The sequence below is a fragment of the Eutrigla gurnardus genome (genome assembly GCF_963514095.1).
Source record: "Eutrigla gurnardus genome assembly, chromosome: 20".
NCBI classification, from domain to species: Eukaryota; Metazoa; Chordata; class Actinopteri; order Perciformes; family Triglidae; genus Eutrigla; species Eutrigla gurnardus.
The window spans coordinates 15,485,311-15,512,854 of NC_139931.1; the positions used below are offsets into that span (position 1 = coordinate 15,485,311).

At 44.6% G+C, this 27,544-nt stretch overlaps 3 protein-coding genes across 4 annotated transcripts; 1 reads left to right on the forward strand and 2 right to left on the reverse strand.

Moving 5' to 3' along the window:
• The first annotated feature begins 346 nt into the window (after positions 1–346).
• LOC311030960 (serotonin N-acetyltransferase-like) lies at positions 347–2,290 on the forward strand. The gene is made up of 4 exons (XM_084037021.1): positions 347–458; positions 814–1,054; positions 1,315–1,469; positions 1,557–2,290. The coding sequence occupies exons 2-4, from the start codon at positions 898–900 to the stop codon at positions 1,923–1,925; spliced, it is 681 nt and encodes a 226-aa protein (XP_083893147.1). The 5' UTR covers positions 347–458; positions 814–897; the 3' UTR covers positions 1,926–2,290.
• A 2,632-nt stretch (positions 2,291–4,922) lies between these two features.
• On the reverse strand, positions 4,923–17,305 carry evplb (envoplakin b). Its single transcript, XM_084037296.1, has 22 exons — positions 17,153–17,305; positions 14,921–15,020; positions 14,677–14,831; positions 14,348–14,471; positions 14,128–14,259; positions 14,004–14,045; positions 13,754–13,915; positions 13,533–13,640; positions 13,331–13,426; positions 13,128–13,238; positions 11,697–11,843; positions 11,451–11,605; positions 11,265–11,362; positions 10,973–11,145; positions 10,322–10,500; positions 10,080–10,218; positions 9,668–9,861; positions 9,420–9,570; positions 9,246–9,329; positions 9,012–9,149; positions 8,811–8,903; positions 4,923–8,698 (listed from the first exon to the last, which is right to left on the reverse strand). The coding sequence occupies exons 1-22, from the start codon at positions 17,191–17,193 to the stop codon at positions 5,207–5,209; spliced, it is 6,114 nt and encodes a 2,037-aa protein (XP_083893422.1). The 5' UTR covers positions 17,194–17,305; the 3' UTR covers positions 4,923–5,206.
• Positions 17,306–20,760: 3,455 nt separating this feature from the next.
• ddx5 (DEAD (Asp-Glu-Ala-Asp) box helicase 5) lies at positions 20,761–26,499 on the reverse strand. 2 transcript variants are annotated; one of them, XM_084037888.1, is made up of 13 exons: positions 26,343–26,499; positions 25,482–25,656; positions 25,266–25,362; positions 25,053–25,186; positions 24,836–24,901; positions 24,295–24,436; positions 24,051–24,211; positions 23,778–23,950; positions 23,557–23,667; positions 23,394–23,455; positions 23,232–23,291; positions 21,692–21,913; positions 20,761–21,491 (listed from the first exon to the last, which is right to left on the reverse strand). In XM_084037888.1, exons 1-13 carry the CDS (start codon positions 26,393–26,395, stop codon positions 21,085–21,087), a joined length of 1,863 nt encoding a protein of 620 aa, XP_083894014.1. In that variant the 5' UTR covers positions 26,396–26,499; the 3' UTR covers positions 20,761–21,084. The 2 variants fall into 2 exon arrangements, with proteins under 2 accessions (XP_083894014.1, XP_083894015.1); XM_084037889.1 differs by having other exon boundaries at positions 21,305–21,491; positions 21,679–21,913.
• Between the last annotated feature and the right edge of the window lie 1,045 nt (positions 26,500–27,544).

Here is a 27,544-nt window from a genome sequence, read left to right on the forward strand (position 1 = left end):
ATGTGTTATCTATCCAATCCAATCAATGCAATCCTAATGTGTTAAATAATGTCTGATAATATTTAAAAACGTGTGGGATTTTGTTTAATTAGGGATATGCGCTCACAACTGATGAACACATGTAAATCATTGCAATCGGAGGATAATAATAAAATGATGCAACTAAGATCAACAAAGTCCACCAGCTGAAGAAGAAAAAACGTTTGACCAATCACTGATAACTGATCCCTTTCTCAGCGAAATGAACCTGTTGCGCTCTGTGTGTCAGAGAGGAGATGAAGTGACGGTAATGCGCCGAGTTGCGGGAACAACTTGTGTCGGCCTATAATCCTCATCATGTGACTCATAGTAATAATCACTTCATAATGAAGAGAGACGCATGTGGCGGAGCAGGTCAGACGGAGACGGAGAAAGGAGAGCAGGTCAGTCAGAGGCAACAAACAGCTCAGCATCCTCCGGTAAGTGTCTCTCTATCACAGAACACAATGATGGAAGAGAAATACACAGATGCACATTTTATCCAGGATACTGCACTGACCAATTACATGTAAGCATTTTGGTGACACTTTACCAAAACTTTTAACCGCCTCTGGGCTGATATGCGTGGCAAACCTGCTATAAATACTCCTATTTGTTATTATCGGTCAGACAAAAACAACAACAGACGCAGTTAATTGCAGGGTTGAGTAAATTGCCGCACATTGTGACCTTCATTCATGCATTCAAATATTCAAATGCAAATGAGCTGGTGGATGACAGCCGGGGAAAGCGGTCCTATAAATACGGACACAAACCCTCCTGTTCTCGTCGCAGGACCCGACAGAGGTGATCCTGCTCAGCGGGGGAGAAGGAGAAGGTTTTTTTGCTGGGCGGAGGAGAGAGAGAGCGTAAAGTCCTATGATGTCCGTTGTTGGCGCGCAGCCATTCATCAAACCAATGCAGCCAACGCCTTCCATCTCCCCGGGCATCCAAAGGAGACACACGCTTCCCGCAAGCGAATTCCGACCGCTCAACACGCAAGATGCCATAAGCGTCTTTGAAATCGAGCGAGAAGGTAAGTGACTTGTCTCTCCGTCACTGCCTGCGCTCTGCTGAAGTTTAACTGAGGGGGAAGGAAGCGTCACGTCGATAGGGGGATTTGCGTAAAAGTGTTTGAGATATTAAAACTGGATTCGACGTGCAGCGCGCATTAAAGTAGTGCCAAACCATCTCTCTCTCTCTCTCTCTCTCTCTCTCTCTCTCTCTCTCTCTCTCTCTCTCTCTCTCTCTCTCTCTCTCTCTCTCTCTCTCTCTCTCTCTCTCTCTCTCTCTCAGCATTCATCTCGGTGTCAGGTGATTGTCCCCTCCACCTGGATGAGGTGCGTCATTTCCTCACCCTGTGTCCGGAGCTGTCCATGGGCTGGATCGAGGAGGGCCGGCTGGTGGCTTTCATCATCGGTTCTCTCTGGGACAAGGACAGACTCAACACAGTAAGACGCCTTCCCATTCATCATTCATACATCGTATCTACACACATGTATGATCTGTAATAATGATCTGTTACCACTCTGCTCCAGGACGCGCTGACTCTCCACAAGCCCCGCGGGTCCACGGTCCACATCCACGTCCTGGCGGTGCATCGCACCTTCCGGCAGCAGGGCAAAGGTCCCATCCTGATGTGGCGCTACCTGCAGTACCTCCGCTGCCTGCCCAACGTGCGCCGAGCGGTGCTCATGTGCGAGGACTTCCTCGTCCCTTTCTACCACAAGTCGGGCTTCAAGGTGCTGGGCCGCTGCGCCATCACCGTGGCCAACCTGACCTTCACGGAGATGTGGTACCCGATCAGCGGCCACGCGTACATGCGGCGCAACAGCGAGGCGATCCGCTTCCCGCAGCATCCCCTGACCCTGCCGCTGACAAAGACTGACGAGCATGTCGGCTTATGACGTGGTGATGTCTGCCACTGAGATATCTGCACAGGTTGTCATTTAATTTAAGATTTTTGTTTCTTCCTCTCAGTTTGAGTGGTCGGAGCCCCTTCCTCTAATCTCATACTGAATCTATCTCATGTGAAATGATCTCATTGTGTACAATAAACATGGGGAATGAACTATGTGATGCTGGTTGTTAGACTCTATCCTGTTTATCACTTACACGTGGGGGAAGTAGAGTAGTGTGTTGACTCAGTAACTGGAGTTACATTGACGTCACAGCTCCTCCAGCTCTATTAGCTGCTGTAAATGTGGGAGGATAGAAGGGGTCGCATTCATCCATTAGTCTGCATCCATGTTTTGTATTGTATCTTCAAAAATTGTTTCTGTCACAGTACTACAATTTCAATAAAATGTTTGTTTTTTACGATGAAAAAAAATATGATTTTGAGTTTGTCTGACCCAAAATATATTTAGATTATATTGCACATGCACCGAATGGCAAGTTTATCTAATCAAACATTCCCTTGAGTACTTCATTAACTATCACTTATATGTAAAGGTTATTCTGTAGGGTTAGTACAACATCACCTCTGGAGGCCAGCCAGCAGGAAGCCTTATGCTCTTGAATGGAGCTTTAATCCATGACACAGTCACCATGTAATCCACTAACGTGCCGGCTGAGCAGCTCTCCCGCTCCTCTGAAGGGCAGATTTAGTGGTCAACTTTAAATAAATGAATCTGAACTCCAGTTAGTATCAGCTCAGAGTTAGCAGAGTAAAGATTCATAAAGTCTTGGAAACACATTTTCCATATTACCAGCAACTAATATCATCCCGAACACCCAAAGTATGCATTGTTTCCCCAGGAAACAAGGAATAATCCCCTGATAAGCCAATAAGCCTACCAAGTGACAGTGAAATCTAAACTGTTATTGTTTTTCATGTTGCTGAGGTCACTAAGTAACAACGGCAGCACCAGATCAGTGCTACTGATTCACTACATTTACACGCATTGTGCAGCTGTCAATACAAGAGGACACAAATGCAAAGAAGGGGAGGGCAGGTGAAACTAACAAAAAAAAAGTGCAAAGGCAAAAAAGATACCAAAAGGGACTGAAACCGGAACACACTGGGGAACACAACCATGAACATGGACTACGGCATGCTGGGAAGACAAAGGATAAAGGTAGACGAACCTAATCAGACAAGACATGCGGGCAGGCTGAAAACGGATTGGTGGAAACAAAGCACGGCTGACGGGACCAATGACATACAGGTGGGAAACCCACACAGACAGGAAGTCAAACAAGAGGCAGGGGACTTACAAAATAAAACAGGGAAATAACCAAAAATAACCCAAGACCACTAGAGATGTGACATTCCTGAAGTATGAGGTCATTGTGATGCAAGTTGACATTTGATCAGAACACCTAAATAATATGCATAAAATCACCAATATCCCATTTTCTCTCAGGAATCTAAATGGACTCAGGTAAAGTTTTATTTTGTAAATCTCACGGGTCAGGTGGACTTAGTGGAAGTTCATTTTGGCGATGGGGAATAAAGTTACAGACAGAAATCTGCAGAATGATTCAAGCCTCAATGGATCCAATTTTAGTGTATGATTGTCTGATTGATCCTTATGGTTCATCATTTTGTTCTAATGGTGTATTGATGATCAATTTCCAACAGCACAAATAAAGCACCAGGCTGACCAGGCAACATATTTTCTTTTTTATCTCTGAATATCGTCACTGTGCCTGACATTGCTTTATGAAGAGGGGATAATACGCTGAAGAAGAGTGCTTAAAATGCTAATTGATATGTTGTTGGCATGATTGCAGGGCAGGCTTCACCATCGTCATCTACAGACAGAGTGAAGGGACAAATGTACAAATGCTCATTGTCAGGGTTCAAACCATCAGCACTGCAGTCTAGTATTACGACAATAATGATTGAGCCAAACAAAAAGTAGCCGCCAATTATCATCACTCAGGCAATGGTCCAGTCAGTGCAAATGGGGCTCTTGTGTGTGACGCTGTCGTATTCTGGGCTGTTTAGCAAAGCAGTCATCACACATGCATTTAGATCGGTATGCCATGTATAGAAACGGGAGAATCCAGAGTTTGATTCCAGCCTTCACTTTGCTGGGAAAAATACAACAACAAAAAAACAATAAAGCAAGAAAAGACAGTCGGCTATTTGTACTTCTACAACTACCTTTAGTGAGATGACGCAACCATCAGGGGCCACTTCAGCCTCCAGACAGGCTCATGTGCTGTAATCCCACAAAATCCTTACAGTCATCGGGCAGGTAATCTGGCAGGCAGACATCCCATCAGAGAGGCCTCATACGTATTCCCACCTCAACACCATTTATAAACTCCACTGTCAGGTCCGATGGGATCTTTCAGGCAATTTCCCAACATATACCACCTTTTTACCCATGCCAGGAAAAGGGGATTTTAGACCTTTTAGACCTTTTAGACCTCGTTCCAAGTCCTAATGTTTTAGCTTTTAATAGACACGTGTCTCATCCATGTTGACCCGTGACTTTGACCTTGTTAACCATAACTCACTACATGCTCGAGTCATATTTAATCTGTATCCTTAATCCATCATTCCCAGCACGACTCGCCGGGCTTTACAAGCATTCTATATTAAATACAGCTATTTAAGTATTAGATATAGTCGATGATTCACCGTCATGTGGAGCAAGTTATTTCTAGAAATGGGAAGACACGTCATATGGATATTTATAGCAAGAATCAGCACGCTAACATCAGCATGCTAACATCAGCATGCTAACATCAGCATGCTAACGTGGAATTTTAGCAGGTACAATGTTTACCATTATCAACAGTTAGGAAGTTATTATGGTAGCTTGTTAATTAGCACTAAAAACAAAGTGTAGCTGTTGTTAGCATGGCTAAAATTTGATGATCCGAGTGACATGCATGTTCTGGTGATTCAACTGTTAATATGTAAAATAACAAGACAGAAAAATGAATGTGAGACATGTGGAGTTTAATAAGCACTAAAGAAGGATTTAGCCTGAGTGTGCTGAAAAAACATACTATATAAAACATGCATTACCCTCATTTCAACAGCAGACCAAAATAGCACTGAAAAAAGTAGATCCACATTTACAGTTTTTACCAAAAATGTTTAGTTTTTTTCCAGTGTTTTCAAAAAAATGTATGAATATAAGAAATTTTCCTTTTTATCTTTACGTGGATCAGTTAGCGTTATCACATACACACTAGAACAAAAACATCTTAAAGTTCATGTCATCTAGATTCTGTTGTAGGAGGAACTGAATCGATAGTTTGAGTATGATGGGGCGTTTCCGGCATCAGTGGAGGCTGCAGGAAGCAGCAGGAGCCCCGTACTGGTGTCTCTCTTACACCGATCCATCGCCTGCTTGTATGATATCTTCTCTTTAGTGATGGGATCTATCAGCCCTTTTGTGTGGGAAGCCTCCACTCGCAGCTCCTCTACTGTTGCGCTGTCAATAATATTACTGGCAAGAGCTTCTTCGAGAGTGAGGCGGCCTGGTTTCGCGGGATTCACAAACCCACCGGTCAGGTACTGCGCCTCCATGTACCTCTTGGCATTTTCTTGAGGAATATACCCTTTCATTGCAGCCTGTCCCACTGCCAGACGGTCTTTGGTGGTGGGGTCCTCGACTCCAGTGAAGGCTTTCTGGGCATTCAGAAGCTTGTACATGTCACTTGAGTCAATGAGGCCGCGCTCAGCTGCCTTGTGGACAGACAGTTTGTCCTTCTTAGAGAGGTCAACGATTCCTCCAGAGGCGGCTTGTGCCTCCAGCAGCTTCAGCGCCGTGTCGGCATCAATGAGTTTGCGGGTCAGGGCACTTCGCACAGACATGCGGCTTTCGGTGGTGGTGTCTAAGATACCAGAGATGGGGAAATACTCATCACCGGCAGAGGCACTGAGGTTGTTCATACTGCCATTGTGGTGAGAGTTGAGGCTGGGGTAGGAGGACCTCAGGGAGTTTGGCATGGAGTTCAAGGGAGAGGTTAGGGAGGGTTTGGTGGGTGATCTTGGAGAAATTATTGGAGGAACGACAGGCGTTCTGATTTCCCCGACAACAAGGAGGGCAAACTCAGAAATGGACATTTTCCCATCCTTGTAGCGAGACACATCATACTGGGTCAAGCGACCACTGCTCAGAGCATCCTTGACAGAGTACTGCTTCCCACTTTTGCAATCCTGCAGAATTGTTGTATCGCCATCTGGACCGGTGGAAGTGATTTCCTCCCAGTCACACTCCAACTCCGATAGTTGAATGTAGTGGTTGCGATCAATTAGCCCCTGCATAAAGGCATCATAGGGAGACATGTCTCTGCCAGTTTCTGGATCCATGATGGTGATCCTCGTGGAAAGATTTGTCTCCCTGGTGTGGGTTTCAGAGTGCTCCTCTTTCTGGATGTTGTTCTGCAGCTCTATGATAAGTGCCTCTCTCTGATGTGCCTTGTCTTTTTCATTGAGGATTTCCTTCTCCAGCCGTTGCATTTCAGAGGTGGTCTTAAGACTTCTCTGCCGTACAATCTGGTTTCTCTCGCTCATCAGCTTGGACTGTTGCTGGAAGGTTAGGCTGATGTTCATTCTTTGGGACTCAAGCAGTTTGAGCTGTCTGAGCATATCCTCCTTCTCTCTCTGCAGAGCATCTCTGTTGGCGATGTAAGTGGTCTCCTCCTGAGAAGACATAGTCTTCGATGACACCATGTGAGCAATTTTGATTTGGATGTTCTGAGTGTTATCTTCCTGGTCCCTCCGGAGGTTTCTCTCCTGCGTTACGAGCTCTCTTAGACGTTCCCTTTCAGCCTCCAGCACCGGGTCTTTCTCTACACGAACGACTTCTCTGTAAACAACCTTCTCGAGTGACTTCTCCTTTTGCAGAAGTTCCAACTTGACCCTCAGGTTGCGGATTTCTCTCTCTAGACGACTGATATTGGTGGCCTCAGTCTCAAAGTCAACACGTATACCATCAGTAAGTTTTTCCAGCTGAGGATCCCTCTCCACTTTCAGGACCTCCTCGATTACAATCTTCTCCTCAACAGGTGATGGAGAGTTTTCAAGTTCAAGAATGCGAGATTTGATCTGCCTGAGCTCCACTTCTACTTGAATCCTCTTCTGACGATCGTCCATGTGAGCCAGGGTACTCTCTTTGTCTTGGATCAGGGCTCTGAGCTGTCTGACCTCTAATTCAAGCTTCCGGCGACTTTTCATTTCATCGTCCAGGTTCTTGTTCAACTTCTCGTGCTCAACCATCTGCTTGGGGTCCTTCTGAAGACGCACCACCTCCTGCATGACAATCTTTTCCTCCGGCTTTTGCCTTTCGAGGATGATGTATTGGTTCTGGAGGTCAAAGAGACACTCCTCCACAGTGCGCCGTTGTTGAGTCTCATCTCTTACATTCCTCCGAAGTCTGTCAGCCTCTTTCTCAAGAAGTGGATCATTCTCATATTTGATGAGCTCTTTGTTGATGAGCTTGGTCTCCACCTTGGATTTTTCAAGTTTCAGCTCGTCCCTTTCTCTACGTAGGTGGGTCAGCAGCTCCAGGGTGGTATCATAGTTGACTAGCAAACGGGCGACTTGGTTGTTCAGCCTTTGCAATTCCCTGGTGACCTCTGGGCTCTTTTCTTCTTTGATCACCTCCTGGGTCGTCTCCTTGTACTCCACTTTGGGTTTCTGGGCACGCAGGGTGATGAGAGTGGTCATTAGCGTCTTGATGTCTTTCTCCACGTCTGCGCGGTTACGGCTGGAATCCTGCAGCTCTTTCTTCAGACGCACCAGCTCCAGTTCTGTCTCAGGATCAACTCTGTAGATCTCATTGACGATCTCCTTGATCTCTACTTTAGGCCTGAGCTTGTCCACTTCACTATAACGTAGCTGAAAGGTGGTCAGGTCCTTCATCAGGATAGTATTCTCCTCTTGCTCCTCCTCCAAGGCTACGCGTATTTTCTTAGACTCATCCAGTGTGTCTGGATCTTGCTGTACTTGCTTCACCACCTTGGTGACTATCTTGGGTTGGATGCTGGGAATGATTCTCTCCAGTGTGTTTATCTGGCTCCTCGTGCTAAAAATGCTGTCGTTGAGCAACTTGCACCTGTGTTCCTCCTCCGAGATGTCATTCTGGAACGTGAGAACAGCCTTCAGCATCTCCGGATCCTTTTCAATCGTCACCACTTCTTTTTTCACAACCTTCTCCCTGATCTTCTGTTTCTGCTGGGACAGGACCGTGAGCTCGGTTTTCACATGAACTGCCTCAGTATCTCTTGTTTGGAGCTCCAGTCGTATCCTGCGCATTTCTTCTCTGATCTTGGCGGCTTCTTTGTCAAGCTGTGGGTCTCTCTCGTATTCAGTCAGCACCTTGGTCACCAGTTTTGGTTCAATTTTCATCAGCTGCAATTCTACTTTGATAATCCTCTCTTGTATAATTTCCAACTCTGAATGGGTTTTCGTCCTCTTCACTGCTTCATCCTGGATGCGATTCTTCAGGGACTTTAGTTCTATCTCCAGTTTGGGCTCACGGTAGTACTGAACCACCTCCTTCTCCTCCAACCTCTCCACTCCTCTCCTACTCTTCAGAGACACAAACCTCCTACGGTATGTTTCCAGGTCTTTTTCAGCATGTAAGCGCCTCTCAACCTCCTCATTTAATTCCCTTTTCAGACCACTACTCTCCTCCTGGTCCTTCATCTGACTCTGCATCTGCATCTGCTGGTTGAACACCACCTGACTAACTTTCTCTTCATTCTGCACATGAATGAAATAACAAAGAAGATGGTCATGTTGGGTAAGAAACAGTGGGAATTATTCTATAATTACTTCTGTGCTTTTATGTTGTATTGATTCCATGATATCGTACCCTGGCCTTCATGTTCCTCGTCGTCTCCAATTGACTGAGTCGCTGGTTGTTTTCTGCAGACACCTCAGCAAAAAGGTTCAGTATATTTTGCTCCTGTAGTAGAAGCAAAGGGCAACATTAGAAATAGAAGATGACAGAGTGAACGGGTAGAGAATTGTCATGAGTTCTTAGTTTTCTTTAAGTGGTTGTCTATAAGTGTACCTTTCTCTGCACTGCCTTAGCCAAAGTAGTTTGACGTTTTTTAAGGACTGGTTCATCATCATCTTCATCATCATCGTCACAATAATCCTCGCCATCATTCAGAGTACCACGGTAAGTGTTTGATTTAGAGCCATACTCCTGAAAGCAAATCATTTTAAAGTTTGATGGATTAGGTACATGGACGTGCATATCTAATCAACTTCAAATGAGAATAATCACATTCTCTGGACTCACATTCAAAACGCTCTGCAGATCCCGGGAAAGAAATTTGACTCGGTCTAGATCCTCAGATTTCCTCTCGATGTCCTCCATCACTTTCTAAACAAGAGTGATCCACACAGACTTGAGTCAGTTTGTACATAGAAGCTGTGGACATGTTAATGTAGGGAACAAAATACTTCCACTCACCTTCTGAGAGTTCTGCTTGGCTGTTATCTGCAACACATCATCTGTAGGCTTGATCGCATTATTGGGCAAATTAACCAAGAAGAAGTCCAGTGACTGAACAGCGTTCTGGAAATCTTGGTTTTTACTCATTGCTTTCTGTAAGAGACCGGACCTGAAGCAAAATATTACAAACATCATTAATGCAATGCTTCCATTTTTAAATACATTATTTAAAAAAAACAGCAAAGCCTGAATGTGGTTTTACTCACCTTTCCTGGAGCTGATTGTTGACATTCATGTAACGAGCCCTGAGTTGTTTCGCCTCATTCTCCTGGCGGCGGATGTCCGGACAGTATTCGTTGAAACTCTGCTGCAAGGAACTGCATGCTTGCCCTGTCAGGTCCAAGTCTCTGCCTAATTTATTCAACTCATCCTTGTTTGAGGCGACATCGCCGCGCATGAGCTGTTTGGGATCAGAGGAAGGAACAGAAATAAAGAAAACTACAGGTTTGGATCTATTATACGTATATCTATGTACATAATGCTCAGAAAGGTGCTTTATTTGAACATCCTGGCTGTGCTGCAGCAGCTCTTCTCACCCTCTCTCTGAAACGCTCTGTTTGAGCTCCTGCCCCTCCCTCCCAAAAAGCCACATTTCAACAGCATTATAAAGTACAACACCTGCAGCTGCTGGTTTTGATTCTGGAGGACGTTGGGTTGATCAAGAATGACGCCATCTTTAGCTAGCTTCTCCTCAAACCCAGACACGATGCCGTCCACATTCTGCTTCTGCTTCTCCAGGAACATGGAGGCTGTAGCTCTGGTTGAGGGGGAAGAAACACAGGAGGCAATAATGAAAAACCCATCAGAAGATGTTCAAAAATGGATTAGATTGATCAGATTAAAAAGGAAAGTCTTCTTACTTTTTATTATAAAGATCAAGGAGGGTGTTAATGTCATCAAGCTTGTTGTTGGCATCGCTGAGTTTGAGGGGCAGCGTAGAGCCACTGGGTCCCAGGGGCTTCCTGGCCAGAATCGGCTCCATCTCTCTCTGGATCGCAGACTTCTCAGACTCCAGCTTTCTCACCGTCTGTGCAGATTTCTGGAGGACAAGTCACAACGTGTTACTGATCACAAGTAGACAGACATGTTTAGTCTTGGTTTATTTACCTTATTTATATCAGGGCCCATGTACAAAAATACAAAAACAGAGAAATGATGCTAAGTTCCAGATTTAACTACTAGCTAAAGCTACTAGCAAAGCCAATCATCTCCACTGTAGATCAACAGCCTATTGATGCCCACACACTTCATCGGAATAAACATAAACACATTACAAGTATTCAATTATTACTCGTATATCCAGAGTTAATTAAATCAAATTAATTGTGACAAGACAGGTTATGGCTTTTTTCTCTAACTCTTCTTCTTTAATGGCTAAGCAGATTGTGGAAAGGTCTAAAAGGTCTAAAGTCTATCTGCTCAGAGCGGAGGAGCAGCAACACGTGAACATGTTGAGAATTACATTTGGAAAATAAATAATGAAACATGTATTATTAAAGCATAATGTTCACCTGGTGCTCTTCCAGCCTGCGTGCCAGGTCCTGTGTGGGGTTACGGTTGTCTAGCGGGGCTCTGAGTCGACTCAGGATCTCTTTTTCGCTCCGTTCCAGGGCTCTATTGATCCGGTCTAGATCACTGGCCAGCTCTGCGGCTCTGGGATCCTCTGGAGCACTTTGAACAGCAGCTGAGGAGGAGCAAATACATTCAATCTACAATGAGAAGTTAGATCAGAGCAGATCTCCAACCAAAGTCTCTTCCATGTTCTTATAGCCGTATAAAAAAAAAATGCGGTCCTGTTCTCACCTGCCTTCTGAGGGCGGACCACCTCCAACGTGGGGCTCCTCAAGGCGTTCATGAGTGCAGATCTCCGGCTCTTTAGCTCCTTCAGATCTCTGTCCAGACTGAACACACAGACACACAATGTCTCATTGACATCCATACAGGTTTTGTATACAAACATACTGTTTGTTGTGAGTTTGCACTCTTCACCTGTTTACTTTCTCCAGTGCCTCAGCATCAGGTGGTGGGACCATAAAACAAGCCCCGGGGAGGGTTCTGGTCTTCCCACTGCTGCCCTCCAGCTCCCAGTTTGTATTATGAGAGTTGGACTTGAGGTTTAGCGCCTCACCACGCCTCACTGTGTCCTGAAGCAGACAGAGAAGATGATGAAGACATCATTTCCTGTCATATAGAATTAGGTTTTTACATCAAAGCCTGGAGATGATCACCACCCACCTCTTTGTCGGCCCAGTCACACAGGGACACGGCACTGGTGGGATGGACGGGCCTCGTTCGACGCAACTTCAGAGGCACGACGCCGCTGCTGAGTTCCCTGAGGGACGCCAGACGCTGCTCGTTCCTCTTCACTGCTGGTTCATCTCCCTGAGGGTATTGTCCAATAACAACGGAAGCAACGTTAACAAACGAAGATATAATGTGAAGCGTCCTGAACTTTAGCACGACTTCACTATCTAATCGGGCAGAAGAGATTTTGCTGAGCAGGTTTAAAGCAGATTGGTGGCTGTTTGGAAGCCTGAGAGGAACCAGAGGTTCGACATTAGCAAAGATTAAAAGACACTAAAAACATTTAAAAGCAATGTTATGTATATATATATATAATTGTAATTTTTAGGTAGCATTTATTTTGTAAAATGAAAAACATTACTTTTATAAAATGGTTACAATATATAACATTTTTGCATTTAAGATTTGATATGCCAAATAGCGTGCTGTATATTGATATTGTCTCAATATACTGTTGAGAACATTTAAAAAGTAAATTTAAATGGAAATTAGGTATGAACACCGGTGTTAATATGAATTTTAGTTTGAGACTTTTTAGATATTTAACATATTTTGTTTCCTACTTTTAAGTGTATGAATTGAAGGAACTGTACAAAATAATGAATGTAAAGTGTAGGTGTCATGACAAGCTCAGGCTCCAGCCTTTCAGTCAATAGAAACTTGTTTTGTTTTGTCATTATTTATTATGATTTATTATTGCCTCTATATTTTTTTTATCTGTGTATGTGAGTTGAACACTGACAAGTTACATTAGGAGGGTTACTGTTGGCTGATTCAGTGGTTGACAGAGTGCATTGTGGGTAGACACACTCTACTGCAGTTTGCATTTAATAATAATGTAGATAAAAAGTCACTCTGAACTTCTACTTTTTACTAAGAATTGTTTTTACACCATTAGAACATTTCTTTGAAGTTTTACATGTTTGGCTCAAACACGTTGGATAACTCAGCAAACAGACCCCAGAGACCTCAAAGACTAAACAAATACGTCAACACTAAGTCAACATCGGACACGAAGAACTTGAACAATGTGGCAAAAACTTGAAAACTCACAGTTCACACCCTCACAGCACACGGACATCATTATGACAGAACAAACTCTGAGGTTGGATGTATAAAACTGACTTTTGATTCGAGTGAAAGATAAAAGTGTAAATCCTTAGATTTACGTATGTTTATGAGCAATTTATAACATTTCTTACAGCTGAAAAAAATACTCCAGCGATATTTTGAAAAGGATTGTTAAAATAATATAATGGGTCATGATAATAGCAGACACTCGTCACACGCAGAGAATGACTTTGTTTCAGTGTTTGGACCAGTTTGAATACTAAACCCTGACGTTAGAAAACACCGTTGTACCTCCAGCACCAACAGGACCTCAGGGTTGCTCTTATCGCCCAGAGATCTGGGGTCCATGGCGGAGTTCAGCCTCTCCAGGGAGTCGGACAACGTCTCCGCGTCCAGCTGGAACTGCGTTGGACAAACAGTCACTTTATAATGAGCTGGTGGATTTAGTAGAGGACATGTTGTCCCAGTCAGTCATGCTGTCAGAGGCTCTCTACCTTCTTGTAGACTTCGACGTTGTCCAAGTGGCATTCCTGCGCCAGACACAGGTTGAGGAAGGACTGCCATTCAGCCTGCACACTATCTCTGTGGGCCTGACGAGAACAACCACCCCATTTAATGCTTAGAATCATTAGCTCATTATAAATCCTGTGTCATACCACCATGTTGGTCACTATGAGAAGCAGCCGACAGACGAACCTTTACGGTTAAGCTGCCCGGGTGTTTCATGTCAATCAGACGATCTCCTTCCTCCTGCAGCTTGTTGATCTCACTCTCGTGCGCCAGCAGCCCGTTGTTTTTGAATTTCTGCACGTAAAGAGAAACAACATGAAGAGGGATGTGGAAGACATGACAAGTAGCTCCGTGGTTTCTACCACACTGGTTACGCCAGCCGGGTCGGTTCCAACTGAGAGGATCACCTCGTACTCCATGCGGACGCCTCGGGGGTCGACCATGCGATCACTCCAGTCCCTCTGGAGGATCCTCTCCTGCTGGCCTGACAGGTAGACCAGTTCCTTACTGCAGCTCTGCACGTACTCGTACAGGGAGGCCAGGTGTTTGCGTCTCTGCTGGGAGCTCTCCTGCAACAGCACAAGCATGCACGTTACAAATACACAACCCTGACTTCAAACCACACCAATCACACACACCAAGTGCAAAAACACTCACGTAGAGTTGAGCATATTTCTCTTTGAGGATGGCGTACTGCTCCTGGGGACAAAGACAAAGAGGAACCAGGTAAGTCTCCTGCAGCGAGCGTGCCGGTGTGACGGCACCTGTTTGCTGCTGTTACCTGTGAGGTGGTGGTGCTGGGCTTCAGCTGGGGGCTGTAGGCCTCGATCTCCTGGTTCAGAATGTTGTGTGCCGCTATCTGCTTCTCTACATCGGTCAGGTTGGGGCCGTACCCGTCGTCCTTTAGCTGTTTCTGTAAATAACCAGCATTACAAAACTGTGACTTTTCACCAATCCTGAAGTTGTTTCACTTCTAAAACCCTTGAAAGCTTTGAACCAACCAGTTTTTCGTCCAGCAGAGGACCCCAGCCGATTTTTGGTTGGGGATCCAGAACCAGTGGCTGGGCGTACAGTTCCCTGTAGGTGGCACAGTCCTTCACCCAGCGGTCGTGGAGGTTTTTCACACTGAAAGAGGTGGAGGATGAATGGGTGAGCAGATGGGTGGAGAACATTAGAAGGGAATGTGGATGTGACACTTTGTGGCAGATCTTGATGGCATGCGAAGTATTGAGTTTAAGGCGTGTCTGTTGGTTTGCATGCCTCTGTGTGTGTGTGTGTGTGTGTGTGTGTGTGTGTGTGTGTGTGTGTGTGTATAACAAGATAAACTCACTCTCTCTCTATCTCTTTGGCCTGCGGGTGCTGCAGCCTCTTGGCCTTGTCCACGTCCATGAAGAGGTCCTTCAGCAGCCCTTCAGCCTGCGCCAGGTTCTCTGCATTCACCTTCTGGTGGATCAGCGGCAGCTTCTTCCCATCACGCTCCGTGTCCTACAGGGAGGAGGGGAGAACACTTTCAGCAATCAAATCAAACCGCTGTTGACGTATTTGCGTGGCGCTGGCGTAAGCTGACTTCTTACCAGGGTCAGCAGCTCCTCTGTTCCTAGAACATTCTTCTCTACTTGGTCGGCCTTCGACTGCATGCGAGCGATCACCACCGCCAGGTCGTTGGCCTGACTCCTACAAACACAGAGAGGATGGTTAGAATCCTTCAAACCCGTGACATCATTCTGAATCCTGAGGAGTTCAAAGTTCAAAATAACTATCGCTCTCAAATCAATGAAGTGGAGTAAATGGTAATAAATGTCTGTGATCGTATTGAAAGTGCTGCTGAACTCGTTATTTTCCCTCTGGAGTTGAGGTGTGAACAGGAAACCCTCGAGAGCACGAACAAAGAAGATTCCTTCACCTGCTCAACGCCATCCTTCACTGGCATGTCACTCATGAACCGAGCTCCACAGACCTGTTTGTGTTCTATTTGTTCATTCCTCCTTCACTGTGATATGAAAGCCAACTATTTATGGTGACACACCCGGATCATCAGGATCCAGGGGACGCGTGGTAGAAGAGGGGGGTTGTCCCCCCATCGGAGCTCAGGAATGTCGTCACACCATCTCTTATCAGGTTATCATTCTTTTCTTTCCAGCAGGGTTATGGCAGGTGTAGTCAGACATTATGGCTCGGAGGAGGTGCAGTACTAGGAGTGGACTACTTTATGCAGTACCTTCTTTTTATTACTCCCACTGCTGGAATGTAACTACGTTCACTTAGTCAATGTTAAGTACAAATCTGAGGTACTTCTAGTATTCTCTATCTATGACACATACTATTAGTTGTAGGTTCTTTTGTAAGATTTAATTTTCAAAAAAATTTTGCTCAACAACCCAAGAGTACATAAGAGCTGAAATAATAAGTAAATCAGCAGAAAATATGTTTTTTTTTTTTTAGAGAAATCATGATTCCAGCTTCTTAAATGCGAAGATTTGCTTCCATTCCTTTTAATTATTTAAATAAATGTTGTGACATTGAGGTCTGTACTCATTCAAGGGACAAAAGCAGCATTGTGATGGTGCCACTTTGGCCTCTGGGTAATTGTGACGGGTGCTTTTACAAACCAAACAATCAATCGATCAATCAGTCAGGAGATTAATCTGTAATTAAGTAGTTCAAAATGTGCTCCACCTCAACCAACTTCCACAGTGAAGAGCTGCTCAAACATTAACACGCGAGGAATAGAAACCCAACCACACAATAGACCTTTATTATCAGCTGTAAGACTCACTGGGGGAGTACCTCTACAGCAATACTGTAAGTATATTTACATACTTTTATTGAAGTAGCATTTTCAATGACGGACTTTCTACTGTGATATTTGATACCTATTCGTTTTTTTGTTTTTTGACATAAGTGGAGGATCTGAATGTTTTCTCCTCTCGGCTGCAGTTGATTCTTTGCTCAGAGAATTATGAATAGCATGAATAATATGTATATGAGTTATAGACTGTCACTGTGTTCTAATGAAGACTAACAGACCCGGCGGCGGAGAGAGAGACCCTGCCCTGCCACTCCCTCCTCTGTCAGTCACAATCTCAAGCCTCGGGTGCAGCATTGTGCAGCAGTATGTGTTCCCCCTGGGTGACATGCTGCACCCACGGGAGACCAACACCTGCTTAGTCACTTTGACAAGAGCGGACTGGAGGTTGCACAATTTTAAAACTCTCTGGAAGTCCACGTATGTGTCATGCCATGTGTAGTGAAGTCCATCCTGTACTCAAACAACGGCACTATAAAGCAATGACAATAAGGACATTCAAGTGTTGACCTATCAGCTTAATGAGCAGCGGCTACAGCCTGGGATCAAATTTAACGATGCACCCCTTAAGCAAAGACAAGGAGACAGATGAGAAGACACTCCATCAAGTCCAGTCGGCCTGTAAAACTTCCAAACACCGTGGTGTTATGAGAGTAAACAGACTGAGACATGTGTCAAAGGAGCTCCTGGTTCTCCTACAGCGCTCTGTTTGAGAATGAATGAAAGGCAAACATTTGTTTATATATTTCAAGATCCAGATCGTTGTCTTCATTTGGCACCTGACCGCCGCGGTGTGGAAAAATAAAACACTGTGCAAACAGAAACGCCGGGATTGTGGTAGAAAAACAAACTGCCTGTGTGCAACATGAAGCAGGCGAGCCCTTCAACACAACACAAGGGAGGGTAACATAAGACCGGGGAGCCTGACACACACACACACACACACACACACACACACACACACACATAGTGAGAGAGAGAGAGAGAGAGAGGAACTCACTTGCTGATCTTTACAGAACTGTAATCCTTTATGTTCGACATCTTGGAGACGTTTGTCGTAATCGGAGTCCGAGTTTGTTTCTTCCAACCTCACCCTCTCTCCTCTCCTCTTTCCTCTCGTCTCCCGCGACGACTCCCTCCCAGTTAAGGAGCGTCCACCTGTCTCAGCTCCTCCCAGGCCGGCAGGTGTGTCGTCAGTGGAAGCAGACCGGGCGGACCTGTTCCACGCTCGTCGCTCTGCTCCTCTGAGCTTTTCTTTCATGGAGTTGATTCTAGTGTTAGATAGAGAAATAGAAGCGTGATCAGGAAACAGGTCACGACCTCTGAAAGCACCTCATTATGGTCTTGATATCACACTTCTCTCACAAGTTAAGTTTCTTACAGTAATCTGCACCGATCTGCTCTGTTATCAGCTCCATGTTTCCACACGTATGATCATGGAGGAATGCAGCAGAACTCGTTTTTCTTATTGTACATTTATACCCGACAGCAAATCTAGATTTTGTTTGCGTCCCACGTCACTATTTGATGCTACATAGGGAGTATGAATAAAAGGAAAATTAAATCTTAATGATTTAAGATTTGCCCGTATTCAGAAGAGCAAGGTGCAGTCATCGTTCAAGTTGTAACACTGGAAAGGTGACCTAGTGGAACAGTCGTAACTATAAAAAGGTTGGACTTGTTTTTCTAAACGTTTACATCAGTCTGGCAATTGCAGCAGAGCTGATTGATTAATTAGTTGAATTATTATAATTATCTTGGATTGTTACACCTGACGGGACCTGAGTGACAGAGAGCATTAGTTTCTGATTATCAGTAGGTATCGGACACACACACACACACACACACACACACACACACACACACACACACACACACACACCCTGTGAAATTACCTCTGTGATACACAAGTCAAAGTCCAGAGTGAAGAATGCAAACGTCACCTGCAGCCAAAAAGAAAGAAAAAAACTGATAACAAAGATAAGCATGTAAAACTGCATGCATATATTTAATGTAAAGGGTTTGTGTGTGTGTGTGTGTGTGTGTGTGTGTGTGTGTGTGTGTGTGTGTGTGTGTGATTGTGTGACAGTTTGTATTATTGTCAGCACAAAACACAAATATGCACAGTAGTGTGGCACCTCTGGAACAATGTGACTTCTTTGCTCCTCAGTGGGAAGGAAACGGCTCGGCATGCCGCCCGTCTCATGCTTGCAGTGGGTGTGTCCGACGCACACCCAGCAGTCACTACACACAGCAACACACACATCCCTGAGGGGAGAGGGAGGCGTGAAAGGAAAGGAGCCCAGAGGTAGAGAGTGGGGATGAATGAGGAGGCAACAAGACACAGGTTGACCGTGACCTTTGTCCAAGGCAGAACTTTCGTTACATTTGACCATAACATCTGTGGCGATGAAGCTATACGGAGAACCGAGGCTTGAATCTGCAGCTTTAAGGAGCTTCATAGACACTTTCAGCTCATTGTTTCGGTCATCAGTTATGAGAAGTAGAATGACCTGCCATTAGCTCATCCGGTCAGACTAGTCTGACTCCACATAATGGATGGATTACTCAGCGGGCCCAGGTTCTCAAAGCGTCAGGGACCCCTCTGGCCTTCAAATACTAAATGTCACTCAGACGAACACGTACCAACCAGAGAGAGTGACTATGACCACAAACAGGAAGAACCAAAGCAACTGCAAAAAGAGACAAAGCAAGATGGCAACAAAGAGAGACAAAATGAGACATAATACTTACGTGGCGATGCAAAGCAACCCAAACAAAAGAAGAGCCATCACAGAGTTCGTGTCTTGCTCCTACGTAGGGGATGTCGGGCCCTTTTCCATGTCTGTCGCTTTAGGGGCCCGTTGTCTGTTCATGCACCCATGCTCTAGATGAATGACGACACTGCTGCGTATATTCTGGATGTGGACATGTGCAACTGTCTGCTAAACGGTCTGACGTAAACTTAGAAGTCAATGTTATAGTCACAACGTATTTACGCTGCCCCCAAAGGGGCCAAATGTCAGAAACTGCAGCTTTAACTATTAACCGACATTCCTACTTAGTGCACATTATTCCAGGACGAGACCAGAAAGTGAAAATGTTTAATTATCATTTATGTAAGTACGGACGTTGTGTGTTGGACACAATAACATGAAACGCACATACAATGTAATCTGTCTAACAAATAATCCAAAAAGACTAGATTGGAATGAACTTTTCTGATCCAACAGGCTTCATTAACTAAAGGGGTTGTCATCTTATGGTACAGGTCTCCATGTTCCTGGTCCACCCTGGACTTCAACCACAGCCCACCTGTTTAAATTCCACATTGTGCAATGTGAGATAAACTCAGTTTGTCCACCTCCGATCGCCACCGTGGCTGCTTTATTACACTACATAGTTCCCTGAGAACAAACGAAGTTTACACAAACTCGACATGTTCCTTTTTTTAATGCAAGTGTTACATCAACAGCAGGGTGTGGCCGTCACATATCTGGATGGAGAAGAAGGAATTGACTCATGAAACTCGAACACTTTAGTATTTACACAGAGAGCGTTCCACACATACTTCCAGGTGCTGGAAATATGCACAAAGCAATTTACATCAGCCGCACCCAGAGCAGGTAGTGTTCACCGAGCCGTCTAATCTAGAAACTCTAGCTTTGACCTGTGAACACAATTCACTATCTGGTTATATATGTTCAAGGAGGAGCAGCAGTTTTTCTTTAGCAAATGCATAACTACCAAAGGGTTCAGGTCCCCTCCATTTTCTGCTATATATAAGCATATCACTGGGAATGCAAATATCAGATTAATCATAATTAGTAAATACATTTTTTAAATGTTTGGCAGCAGAATATCTGCTTTGAAACTATAAACTGCATCACGGTTTTTCTCATCAGGTTTCATATAATACCGTCTAATTCCTTTACCCAACCAGGGCCATCATCATCTGCAATGATCCGGTTTTAACGTCTTCTTTTCTATTAAGGTAAATTTCCCATTTCTTAATGCTCATTTAAAAAAAAAAAAAACAACCACTCATCAAGAACAAAATGGCAATCAGGTGAAGATGTCAGTAGCCCTCTAGAGTAGTGCTCAACCTGCAAAAGGTTATTAAAAAATAAAAAGAACTGGCATGGGGGGGTTATCATCTCATGTGAATCATTGAGCAAAAACGGTCAATTCCAAAAACCAAGAGTCCTCAAGACTGCTTTTAGTTCAACCGATAAGATGTTTTGAGAACTCTGCATCCAAAAAACAAAACCACGGCCATGCCAAGAGACCATGTCATCTCTGCAGTGTGTGATCATGACCGTCAGGAACACGTTACCGTCTGCTTCTGGGACGTGAGCTTGAAGAGAAACATTGGATGGGGAGGAGATCAGATTTTACATTTTTGCTACATTTGTTTTCACAACATCAAAAGCAGCAGTTCTGCAGCTGCGGATTTCAAAGTTGTAATATGATACACTGCACAGACTACTGTTCAGGCTGCCATACTGACTAAATCTTTACTTGGGTATGTTTGGTAAATATGACACCTGGTGGACAGAAAAGGTAAGTTATTTTTTCAAGAGTAAAAAAAGCACAACAACTGAAGTTTCTTTTTGAATTTTATTTGAAAGATCATGCAGTGCACTTCCAAGTTAGGAGCTTAACATCACTTTCAAGGATACACATGAAAAACCAATACATTTGTAATTACCTAGTACAAAACATAACTAAATATTACAGAGGGAATGTAACAAATTAAATAGGAAAAAAAAAAAAAAAAAAAAAAACTGCAACACTAACTGCTGAACTGCAGATCTTGAGGCTGAGGTTGTTTGAAACCCTGTTGTGTAAATACAAAAATTCTGTAATAAGTGTATAACTCAACGAGACAAAAAAAAGCAATAAATTACTTCTTTCAAGTGTATGGTGCATTTACTGAGAGAACTGGGGAGGCATGGAGTACGGCACCAGTGGTGGAGGGTGCTGCTGCTGGGGAGCCTGTGGCTGGGGGAAGGGGAACGCAGGGTGGCTTGCACCCGTCTGTGCGCCACCCTTATTGAGAGCAAACTGTTGGGCCTGGAAGTTCTGGCCTCCAAAGGCGCCAGTTTGGTTGTTAAAGTTGGACTGTCCATTACCATTGTAGCTGCCTCCACTGAAGCCATTGCCGTTGCTGCCCCCATAGCCTCCATTCTGCGTATTTGTGCCAAATGCTTTATTTGGTCCGTTGTCAAACCCTCTACCATTATCCCGGTCCCTAAAACTGCCAAAATCACGTCTCCCGGAAAACCTATCCCGACGGTCATCTCTAAAGTCACCACCTCTGCCTCCCCTTGAACGACCTGGAGAGGAAAGCAGACTCATAAGCGGCAGGGCAATAGTCATGTCTTAACACAAAATTTGAACTGGAAATTGTTTTGAGATACAGAAATGAATAATTAAACCCATTAACTTCTCAGAACAAATGAAAGGAAAGGAGCAGAAAAGAAAAGAGTGGGTGCAGATCAAAGCACGGTTTCTGTATCTCACCAATTAGATTTACCTCCTCTGTCTTCCGCCATTTGGAGGAGCTTTGGGTTGATTGCCTGGTTGGCCTCGCGGAGCACAGAGATGAGGTCACTGGCCTGCCTCATGTTGTTCGGAGTGAAGAAGGTGTAAGCCGTGCCTGTCTTTTGGCTACGAGCCGTTCTGCCAATGCGGTGGATATAGTCCTCAGAGTTGTTGGGGTAGTCAAAGTTGATGACAAATTTCACATCTTCAACATCTGTAAGATTGTGTTGGTGTGGCATAAAGGAAAAGGAGGACAGCACACAAAGACGTGCGCCAGAGCCACCACAACAACCAGATCAAAAACAAAAAGGCCAAGTTAGTGAGGTCATGACGTAGGAATGATTGGCTTATCCAAAGCTGCAAAAGACAGTCAAAAACTAAACATTACTTCTCGGGGAGACTACTGTGGGAAAAGAGAAACGATGCACACTCCATTAGCTTCCAATCCAGTTGGGGTAAAAAAAAAAAGAAAAAAAAACTCCCCTCTTCGACCGCTGCCAAACCACCCGCGGAAAGAAGGGATCAGAAGTCTTACCATTATTTGGAGTATGCATTCACTAGTCCATTCCCATTGCAGCAGACGCCCCACATACTTTCAAGTGACCCACAGGTGCCACTATACAATAGTGCTGTATGCACACTACTGACTCCTAGTGTACTTGAACTAGCACTTAACCAAGGTCCCTTTGTCACCCACTTGCGAGATGCTTGCTATAAAGCTCACACTGCGGTGTCTCTTGCCAAGAAACTGTAGATCTGAACCAATTTGCAGGATGCCTACAAAAACATGGCATCCCAACTCTCGGCATGGCAAGATTTTCCCAGAGTTCACTTGACCATAATGTCTCTCGTTGGCAGGTCTCGACATGACTTGTAAACGCAGGCGAGGGAGGAGTGTGAGCTTGGATTTTGTCCCACTAGCATGTTCCACTGTCACCAAAAGCGCCAGTAGCCATGTGATTACAGGAGGTGATGGTATGATCGATCTGACGGACTGCTCCTCCGACAGAAGTTTAGAAACTGCAGTGTTAACGCCACCCATGCTTTACGAGTCTACGCAACAGAAAGCACCTTCCAAAATGACTCGAATAGCTTGCAATGCAGTGCCCAAAATACATGCAAGACAATAGGAGACAGTGTAGCTGGGCTTTGAGCTGGGATAGTTACGGAGCCTGGGTGTGTGAAGCAGTCGAAACCATTGCCAGGGAACAGACGAGCGTATGGGGGAGGAACTGTGGCCAGCCCCTCAACTCGCCCCCCTTTTTAGGCAGGCCAGCGCGTTATGCTGCACTTGGGCCTGGTCACCTCTGTATATCTGGTTGACTGGGAGACCCGTGCCTCGCCAGTCAGGACACCTCCAAGAATCCTCCTTCCCCCTCTGGAGACCTGGGCTTGTCATGCCAAGGCCTTGCCATACAGACTGCGCCTTCAGGTCAGGGGAGAAACTCAGAAAGAAGCACAAGAGTTAAAGAAAGCAAATTCACTTTCTTTTTGAAATGCATTAGAGTACAAAACGTTTCATAGATACTGACCTAGACCTCTGGAGGCTACATCTGTAGCAATGAGTATGGGAGCCTTTCCATATTTGAATTCTGAAAAATAAAAAGATTTAATTAAAAATCAGGCAATGGAAACATTTTCTGCCAGTTGTAAAACTCTGATTAACAAGCGTGTTACTGGTGATGCATGCTTACCATTAAGAACCCAGTCTCTTTCCTGTTGACTTTTATCTCCATGGATTCCCATAGCCGGCCACCTAACAGGAGTGAAGGTTTCAATGTTAATCAATGTCCATACACGAACAAGAGTATGATAAGTACAGAAGGAGCCAGGCTGTGAATCAGTCTCAACACCTACCCATCCCTCCTCATCCTCCTGGTGAGATCATCACAACGTCTCTTCGTCTCTACAAAGATGATGGTCTTATTCTCCTTCTCACTCATGATCTCCTCAAGCAGACGTATGAGTCTGGAGAGAGAAAAAAAAAAAAAGTCAGTAAAAGTGTAGCATTACGTTCACCTAAATCATTATGAATATATCCCTTCACCACCACGTACTGCCACAGACGCGCTACTTACTTGTTCTCCTTCTCGCCATCATTGCAAACATCCACGATTTGCAGGATGTTGTGATTGGCACTGAGCTGCAGCGCCCCAACATTGATCTGGACGTACTCCTTCAGGAAGTCCTCTGCCAGCTGGCGAACCTCTTTGGGCCAAGTGGCACTCCACATCAAAGTCTGGCGGTCAGGCTGCAAAGACACCAACATTAGTAACAAACACCCATAATACACATCCAACAAGCAGTCCAGTACAGCAAGTTTATAGCCCTCCAAATAAATCAAATCTTACTCTGATTTGGTCGACAATTTTCCTGATCTGTGGCTCGAAGCCCATGTCCAGCATTCTGTCAGCTTCATCCAGCACAAGATAGGTGCAGCGGCGGAGGTTGGTCTTTCCTGCCTCGAGGAAGTCAATGAGCCTTCCGGGTGTTGCGATACAGATCTCCACACCTTCAAAGGAAGAGTCTTTTTGAGAACTAAACTTAACATGACAAACAAAAGTGCTTAATGGGGGGTGGAAAACGCAACAATACCTCTTTCGAGATCACGGATCTGTGGTCCCTTGGGTGCTCCCCCGTAGATACAGGTGGACTTCAGGCGAGAAGCTCTGCCATACTCTGCAGCCACTTGTTGCACCTGCTGGGCCAGCTCACGGGTCGGGGCTAGCACCAGGCACTGTCATGAGGGAAATTATGGCTCTTTAGTACATGCATGGCAAGTTCTATTCAGTTCCCATTGTTGGATACGTCAGGAAATTACATGTCATATCATTTGTTGCAGTGCATCATATGGGTAACTTTTTTTCTAGGTATTGGCAACTAAAAAATTATTTTAAAAAAGTCTGGAGAGAGAACATGCAACCAGCACGGGAGAAGGGAAAACAAATTGTGACGAGATTATAGTATTCATTACGTTTAGAAATAGGGGCTACAGTACAGTTTCAGTTTATTTCATCACCGATTAAGAGTCATTAGCCTGTGTTGCTGCGATCTCCTTGATATTCATTTTACAAAACTCTCCTAGCCACTGGGCAGAATAAGCATGTGTGCATGATGTTGCGCAGTGTTCACTTACAATGGGTCCGTCTCCACGTTCCAGGAATGGCTGGTGGTTGATGTGCACAATTGCAGGCAACAAATACTGCAAGGCAAAAACGATAACGGTTAGTTGAATAGAGTAGACAAATGCAATCTTGTTAACCAAATCTGCACTGCTCTGGAGTCTCATTTATTATGGTTAGCCTGGTCAGCGCAGATTATGGTGATATTTTGTCAGAGAACAGGCAACTCACAGAAAGCGTCTTGCCAGAACCAGTCTGTGCAATGCCGACCATGTCCTTGCCACTAAGAGCCAGTGGCCAGCCTTGAGCCTGGATGGGTGTTGGATCAGTCCAGTTCATTTTGTTGATTACATCCATCACATAAGCTGGAGGAAGGACAACAATTAATTAAGACGCAACATGTTCATACATACTGTAGATACATTTAAATGATTTAAAACTTACATGGGAAGCTGGCCTCGTGGAACTTGGCAATAGGATTTGGGCATTCTCTCCCCTTAAATGTAATGACTTTGGCCCTCCTGTAATTCTCAACGTCTTGCTGCAAGATGAGAATAAAGCAAGTTCAGCGATCTACCCGATTGCATAACCGGAACACGTGCAGCAGCGAGCACATTTCTGCGCGGCGTCAACGTTACATAACATTCCATGGTTACATACCGGGGACCTGCGGGCAACGTCTGGATGCTGCTGATAGAAGTTCTTCTCAAACTTTGGGAGCTCGTCCAGGTTCCATTGTTTCTTCCGCAGCCGTTCACCGGGGTTGCCGAATTTTCCTCCACCTCCTCCTCCTCCGCCACGGTTTCCACCAAAACGAGGAGGACCGCCGCCATAGCTGCGAATAACAGTTAAGACGTGACTTACAAAGTCGGGCTGAGGCCGATCGAGTCATCCACAGAGGTTAACAACGGCAAATTGAAAAAAAATAATTGAGGCCCATCCTAACTGCGTCATCTGTGAAATTACACAACCGTCATATAGTTTCCAACCAGCAGAGGAACAATGGAAAAAACAGCCGGCATTTTGTATCCGCATTCACGCTGCCACATGGCGAAAAGCCGACTAGCCAGCTGTAGCGGCGCCGACGCTCCTCTGCGATGGAGCAACACGTTACACGTTAGCCGCCCGGCGAATATCGATAACTAACCTATATTATACAGGGAAGTGTGTTTTACAATGTGGCCCAACGATACACACCGTAGGTATGGCCCCGTGTTAAGCTAACGTTACCCCGAAGCTAACGCAAAGCCGCTGTTCCGGGGCACGAGGCCAAACTAGGCCTTGAGCCAAAGACAACGGGCCGCGTTCACCCGCGTGGGCCTCGACCGGTTCAAAGAAAACCCAGCCAACTGCCCGCTTATACAATTGATGGGCCTCGATTAAAAACTAAATCAGGACAATCTGCTATCGTTTTAACTGAAAAAGTAAGAACGCTCAATCCTGGAATTCGTTTTTTCCTTAGTTACGACTCTCGTCAGCCATTTCTTCGAATCACACAAGGGAGATAAAAACGGTACTTACCCTCTGTCTCTGTCTCTATCTCTGCCGCGGTCTCTGTCTGAATATCCAGGCATTCTGTAAACAAGCTGTATAAATAAAAAAGATAAATACCCTTCGCTGTGGTTTTGGCCACCGACTAAAAACTCGACCTGCAGTGGTCACGAAATGCCGGTAATGTAAAAATTAGACCCGGTATTTATATGGTAAGAGGAAATCCCACTTCCGATGTATTCATCCGCCACACGGTTTATTTCGTCTTCTGCCGACTGACGACATAGACCCATTGCAGACACGTGAAACCAACTCAACTATACTGTACTTTAAATCCATTATTACTGGAAATACTACAAATAGATCCCCTAACGGTCCACTGAACAGATTGTATAAATTAAATCAGAGCAAGAAGAAAAACACACGTTTTTTCATCGCCCAAACATCGTTTATTTTACGTTATATTACATTACATAAACGACACATGTCAACGTTGCGTATTCTCTATTACATTTAACTTTGCTTCCGTTTGAAAGCCTACACATTTTTAACAGATGTTGGCGGATGGATATGTACTAGACAGAAACTGGTAATCCGGCTCTGACTACGCTTCCGGTGTATTACGGTAAGTGACGTAATCAGGACCAACCCAAACATAAAAGAGAACTACTTCGCTCTCTTTTGTATTTTTTTCATTAGACCCAATGTGTTGAGTTTCACTTACTTCTGTTAGAATACATGTAAAAGCAGAAGTTATGGAATTATAATAAGCCTATTTCTCTGCATACAAATGGGTTTATTGCCGTTAACATTGTGGGGAAAGGCAGTTTCTTCCAGAAGTCATACATCTGAGCTCTACAGGGGACCAACAAGTCTACACTTTCAGTAAACTAACTGAATTTAATTTAAGTATTTATTCTTACATGGTTGGGCTACTAAACCATGAAAACATAAAATAAACCTTGCATTATTTCTATATGAAAGTGGCCTAAATTACGTGAGACAAACTACACAAATTCTGTATGTTTTGTGTTAAATGTCTTAGCATAGACACATTTATTCCTTATATCGATTGCAAAGGGAACCCTCAAAATATGAGCCATAAGCTATCCTCCTTCCAGTCTTCATGGACAGACTGTTATCTATGATATATGTGCATATCTATGAAACAACAAATGCATTTGATACCTATTTTCCAACAGCTTCTTCCAATTACATTCGAGCCCTTTCCC